The sequence below is a fragment of the Papaver somniferum genome, chromosome 3, assembly GCF_003573695.1.
Source record: "Papaver somniferum cultivar HN1 chromosome 3, ASM357369v1, whole genome shotgun sequence".
Taxonomy (NCBI): domain Eukaryota; kingdom Viridiplantae; phylum Streptophyta; class Magnoliopsida; order Ranunculales; family Papaveraceae; genus Papaver; species Papaver somniferum.
This window is the reverse complement of record NC_039360.1, coordinates 110,139,149-110,144,613: the sequence shown is the minus strand read 5'-3', so window position 1 is coordinate 110,144,613 and position 5,465 is coordinate 110,139,149. Positions and strand designations below refer to the sequence as shown.

General features: G+C 34.5%; 1 protein-coding gene across 1 annotated transcript; it reads right to left on the bottom strand.

Annotated features, from left to right (window-relative positions):
• Window positions 1-223: 223 nt before the first annotated feature.
• On the bottom strand, window positions 224-4,771 carry LOC113359850. Its single transcript, XM_026603423.1, has 7 exons — window positions 4,441-4,771; window positions 3,957-4,297; window positions 3,315-3,630; window positions 1,789-3,195; window positions 1,525-1,593; window positions 330-1,446; window positions 224-245 (listed from the first exon to the last, which is right to left on the bottom strand). The coding sequence occupies exons 1-7, from the start codon at window positions 4,769-4,771 to the stop codon at window positions 224-226; spliced, it is 3,603 nt and encodes a 1,200-aa protein (XP_026459208.1).
• Between the last annotated feature and the right edge of the window lie 694 nt (window positions 4,772-5,465).

Below are 5,465 nucleotides of genomic sequence, written 5' to 3'. Positions count from 1 at the left end.
ATATCATTAAGCGCAAGTTCATGTTAGAACCCCCATCCCCCCATTATGTTGTCATCCTCTCGCAAGAACAAAAGAACAACAACAAAGAGCAACCTTTACCAAAGCAAAGTTGAATCGGTTTTAACTAATGCGTGCCAATAACAAAAGTTGAAAACCCGAAACACATATTTATTTATTTTTGCTGAATCACATTTTTTATTTATTGAAAAACAAAGTCATAAGACTAATACAGGACTGACTCAAGGCTGTTACATAAAAACAAAAACAGAAATTACAGACTCAAGAAAGGGAAAGCTAACAGAATGTTAAATTTTGAAGAAAAAAAAAACATGATTTGGCTCTCATATGTGAGCCCAGGTCTGCTTGCTGTCATTCTGTAACTACCTTCATGAACTTGCTGAATGATTCTGCTTTTAAATCTATTAAGATTAGGCTTAATTTCACCAAAAAGCTTGGCATTTATATGAAACCACATCTCTTTCATAGTAGCACAAGCAGTTGTCATCCACATCTGTTTTACCATTTTACCTTTGTGTTTTGCAACCTGACAAACATCTGCAAATGATTTAGGCTTTGGAAATCCAAAAACCATTGTCAACCAACCCCAAACTGCAACACTGAACTCATAATCCCAGAGAGTATGATTCATATTATCTTGATCTGCACAACAAATGCAGCAGATTGAAACCTTTTCAAATCCCCTCTTCATCATGATAACATCATCTACATAGACTTCTTGTTGCAGCTTCCATACATTGCTGGCAATACTAGGATGAAGGAAATGTTGCAAAATGTATTTTGTCCATGACAAAACTGGTTCATGATATCTTATTCTTTCAACTGCAGAATGAGTTGAGAAATTACCATTATCAGCATTCCATAATCTTATATCAACACCACCATGAACAGCAGGCAAATGATAATTGGAGATAAGTTGTTGCAGTTCAACTGGAATGTTCCACTGACCTTCAGATAAAAGTGCATTCACTTTCAGACCAATATTGTGCTTGACATATTCTGTATAACCAATGTCATTTATCAGTGGATTTTCCCCCAACCAAATATCAAACCAAACTGAAATGTGTGAGCCATCACTAATTTTCCATCTGATATCATCTTTTAAAGCGTTCCATGCCCATTTCAGTCCTTTACAAATTATTGATTGTCTCCAATTTGATGTCCATTGACCATATCTATTTTGAAATTTTGCAGATAAAAACAGTGCCCATTCTTCATCTGAATTTAAAATTCTCCACATGAGCTTCATTAACAATGATTGGTTGACAACTTTTAGTCTTCTAATACCTAGACCACCTTCCTCATAAGGGGTACAAACTTTTTTCCATGAAAGTGTTTTGAATTTTCTTGTATCTTCATCTCCAGTCCACAAGAAATTTCTTATGGTTTTTTCACATATCTTAATTACAGATGAAGGCCATCTATAGACTAACATGTTATAGATAAATAAGCTACAAAGAACAGATTTAACTAGCACCAATCTATCATGAAAAGATAGTAAATTACCTTTCCATGCTGCCAATTTTCTTTGAAGCACTTCAACTATATGCCAAACCATTGCAGATGTAACTTTTCCTGGAGCAAGATATACCCCCAAATATTTGTCAAGTAATTTGGCCACTTCCATGTGTATCATATTACTAATCAATTCTCTTCTTATGTGTGAAGCACCATCCACAAATAGCTTACTTTTGTTTTTGTTAATGATCTGACCAGAAACAGCTTGATATTCATCTAGTAGTTAAAACAAATTCTTAAGACTCTTCTTACCTCCATTACAGAATATGAATACATCATCTGCAAAAAACAGATGAGTAGGATGTATTCCATTCTTCATAACCATTGGTTGCATCTCACCCCTTTCCACCAAAGCAGAAATGTTTCTGCTTAAAACATCCTCCATCAGAACAAAGAGAATTGGAGAGAGTGGATATCCCTGTCTCAAGCCTCTCCCCATAGAAAAAAATCCACATGGGCCTCCATTAACTAACACAGAAATCCTTGCTGATTTGAATAGAATGATTAACCACTCACACCAAGATTCAGAAAAACCATATTTCAAAAGAAATTTAATAAGAAAATCCCAACTTACTGAGTCATAAGCCTGAGAAATATCAAGCTTAATTCCTACATTTCCTCCCCTTCTTGTGAATTTCATCTCATTGACCAACTCAGAAGCCATCAAAACTTGCTCATGTATGTTTCTTCCCTCGATATAGGCTGCTTGCTGAGGAGATATTAACTTTTCCATAAGCTCACTCATTCTTTTGGTTATTATCTTAGTAAAGATCTTGAAAACCACATTCCTTAATCCAATTGGCCTAAATAGATTAGCAGTTTTAGCTCCTTGAGTCTTAGGCAACAAGAATAAGAAACTTGAGTTCATCCCTTTTAGTATAAATCTTCTCCTCCAACAGAATTTGATGGCTGCTACCAAGTCATTTTTGATAATGTTCCAACAACTTCTAAAAAAGATACCAGAAAAACCATCAGGACCAGGAGCACTCTCTGGATCCATGTCAAAAATAGCAGCTTTAATCTCCTCCTCTTCTGGGATTATATCTATTTTTTGCTGATCTTCTTCAGTAATGATTTTTGGTATAATATCCAGAAAATTTTTTGCTTCATTTACAGGCTGAAACTCAAACTTCTTTTGAAAATGATCAACCAAAGCTTCAGCTATTTTGTCTTGATCTGCAATTATATTACCATCATTGTCTTCAAGCTCACTAATCATGTTTTTTGCATTTCTAATTTTCATTTTAGTATGAAAAAAAATTGTATTAGCTGAACCTTCTTTTATCCACTTGACTCTAGCTTTTTGCCTCATCAGAGTATTAGCTTGAATTTCTCTACTAGCATGTTCATTTTGAGCTTGCACTAAATTAGCAAGAGCATCCTCATCAAATGGATTAGCATCTGAAATTTGAGTTGCCAAATTTACTTTATTTGTAGCTTCCTTAATCTTTACTTGAACATCACCAAAGACTTCCCAGTTCCATGTATTGAGAACCTTTTTTAACTCCTTCAACTTGTGTAGAAACTGAAAAGCAGGATCCCCCACCACATTTTTAGACCAACAGTTTGATACAACTTGCATAAATTCTGGATGACTAAGCCATATTTTTTGGAACTTCCTTGGAGTGTTTTTTGGCTTTGGAAGATTAGCACATCCTCCTAACAAAGGTGCATGATCAGAGACTATTCTCATGCCAACCTTATACCCTCAATCACTATACAGCTGCAACCATTTTTGATTAAACACAACCCTGTCTGATTGCATAAAATTCTCTTACTTCCATGTTGACAATTAGACCATGAGTATTGTAAACCAGTTTTAGGAGCTTGCAATAACTCACACTGATTTAGGCAATCATTAAATTCTAACATTGAATTTCTGTTGGAGACTCTACCACCCACCTTCTCATCATGAGTAAGTATTGCATTAAAATCACCTAAAATAATCCATGGTTTATTAAGATCACTTATAATCTTCATTTCTGACGACAGAAACCTTCTATGAATAGCTTTGACATGTGCATGAACACCAGACACCAACACATCTCCAATACTTACAGTTAACATCGGACTAGAAACTGAAATAACTTGAGGCTGTTATATACTTTTGTTCCAGAATAACCAAATATTTCCTTTCATACCAGGACTAGAATTATGAATGACCATTTTTTCCATACCAGGAAGATTCAATTTACTACAGAAAGAAGAACTACAAACAACTTTAAGCTCAGCAACCCAAATTAAAGAAGGACTAAATTGATTGATTAAAGACCAAAGTTTATCCGGGGCCCTTACTCTTCTTAGTCCCCTGATATTCCAAAAAATTATATTCATTTTTTAAGATGGGGATCCTTAGTTCCCCCTTTACCAGGTTGTTTTCTAAAATTATACTTATTGTTTTGTGGAATCTGACCACTTACCTTTGAAGAAGCATTAGGAATTTTATGAGCTTTAACTGAATCAGAAGTACTAGTTGAAGTAGATGTAACCATTTCCTTCTCAACTACTTTAGACCAAGAAGTAACTTGTATTGGAACCTCTTCTACTTTACCATTTGTACCATTAATAAATTTGACAGTACTGTTACTCAAGGTATTTGCTTCAACAACTTTCACAATCTTAGGAGTTTCCATAATTACCTCTTCAAGTACCTCTTCTTGAGGAACATTTTCTAGAGCACTGAATTTACTTCCTTGTGAAATACTTTCCACATTTGAAGAATTGGTTTGAACAACATCCTTAATTGAATCTACTACTGAATCTTCATGTATGACAGGTTCACAATTATCAAAAGGTACATGTTGCTCCCTTCTTTGATCATTTTTATGAACACTTTCCACAGGTTTTTCTTGTTCTGTGTTTTTATTAATTTGTATTCAGAGTCCAAATGTCCCACAATCTTACATGAGGAGCAAAATTTTGGACAATCTAGAATCATTACATCCTGAAAGAAGCCTCCATATTTGGTCCCAATCCATACTTTACTAGGAATATGCTGAGAAAAATCAACCTCAACCAAAACATTTGCATAATATCCAACCTCACATCTAGCTGTAGTATTATCAATCTTGAGTGGAGTTCCAATTTCCTTACATATTGTAAACAAAATTTTTTCATTCCAGAATTCCAATCCCAACCCAGGTAACCCATACCATTGCCTTAGAAGTTCTTGACTTGCTGGCCTGAAGTTGTAAACCCAGTTTCTAACCTGTAAGATTTCATTTAACACTTCCATCTATGAGATTTGATATATTATTTTATCCTGATCATTGTCAAGCTTAATTGTAAAAAAAAAAACTTCCAAGAGGAATGAGTTTATAATCTCCCACTAACTTCCATTGACTTCTTAAAATAACTGAAGCATCAACAAATTTGATCTTTTGTAAATCAAGCCTTCCAATAAGAGAAAGATTCCAAGGGTCTAAGCTTTTTTCAAAAAAATCATCTGGTAACTGAATCGAAGGAATTTTCTTAAAATTTTTTCCATTACTAAAACTATCCATTTCAGAACTATGATGATTAATCGAAGTATTTTTCGGACAATACATGTAAACACTTCAATTAATACTCAGTAATCATTGTAAATCAAACAATCAGAGAAGATTTTTCACCTGGATTAATTGCTTCAAGCCCTGAAAACGAGATCTGAGGAAGAAAATTTTCGCCTGAGTTGATCGCCCGATTCGCAGAGCGTGACTCAACCCGATTCGCCAAAATTATAATGCAAAACACATATGTTTATGCTAAATACAATTCATGTAAACACAAATTGATTCAACACATTGTGCCTTTTTACATATGAGTCTGAATCGGAACACCTTATGATCCTTTGATAAAGCCTACCAACATGGGCTAGAACTTAATCCCGCTAAATCAAAAAGCCACACAAACCATACGGGTTCACATCATATGAGATCGAATATTAAGGT

Coding starts and splice junctions, on each gene's coding strand:
- LOC113359850 (XM_026603423.1), bottom strand. CDS start 4,771: ATGGAAGTGTTAAATGAAATCTTACAGGTTAGAAACTGGGTTTACAAC. Junction 3,631..3,956: donor TTCCTAATGCTTCTTCAAAG/GTAAGTGGTCAG, acceptor AGTATATAACAG/CCTCAAGTTATTTCAGTTTC. Junction 1,594..1,788: donor ATTCATATTCTGTAATGGAG/GTAAGAAGAGTC, acceptor ATCTTGCTCCAG/GAAAAGTTACATCTGCAATG.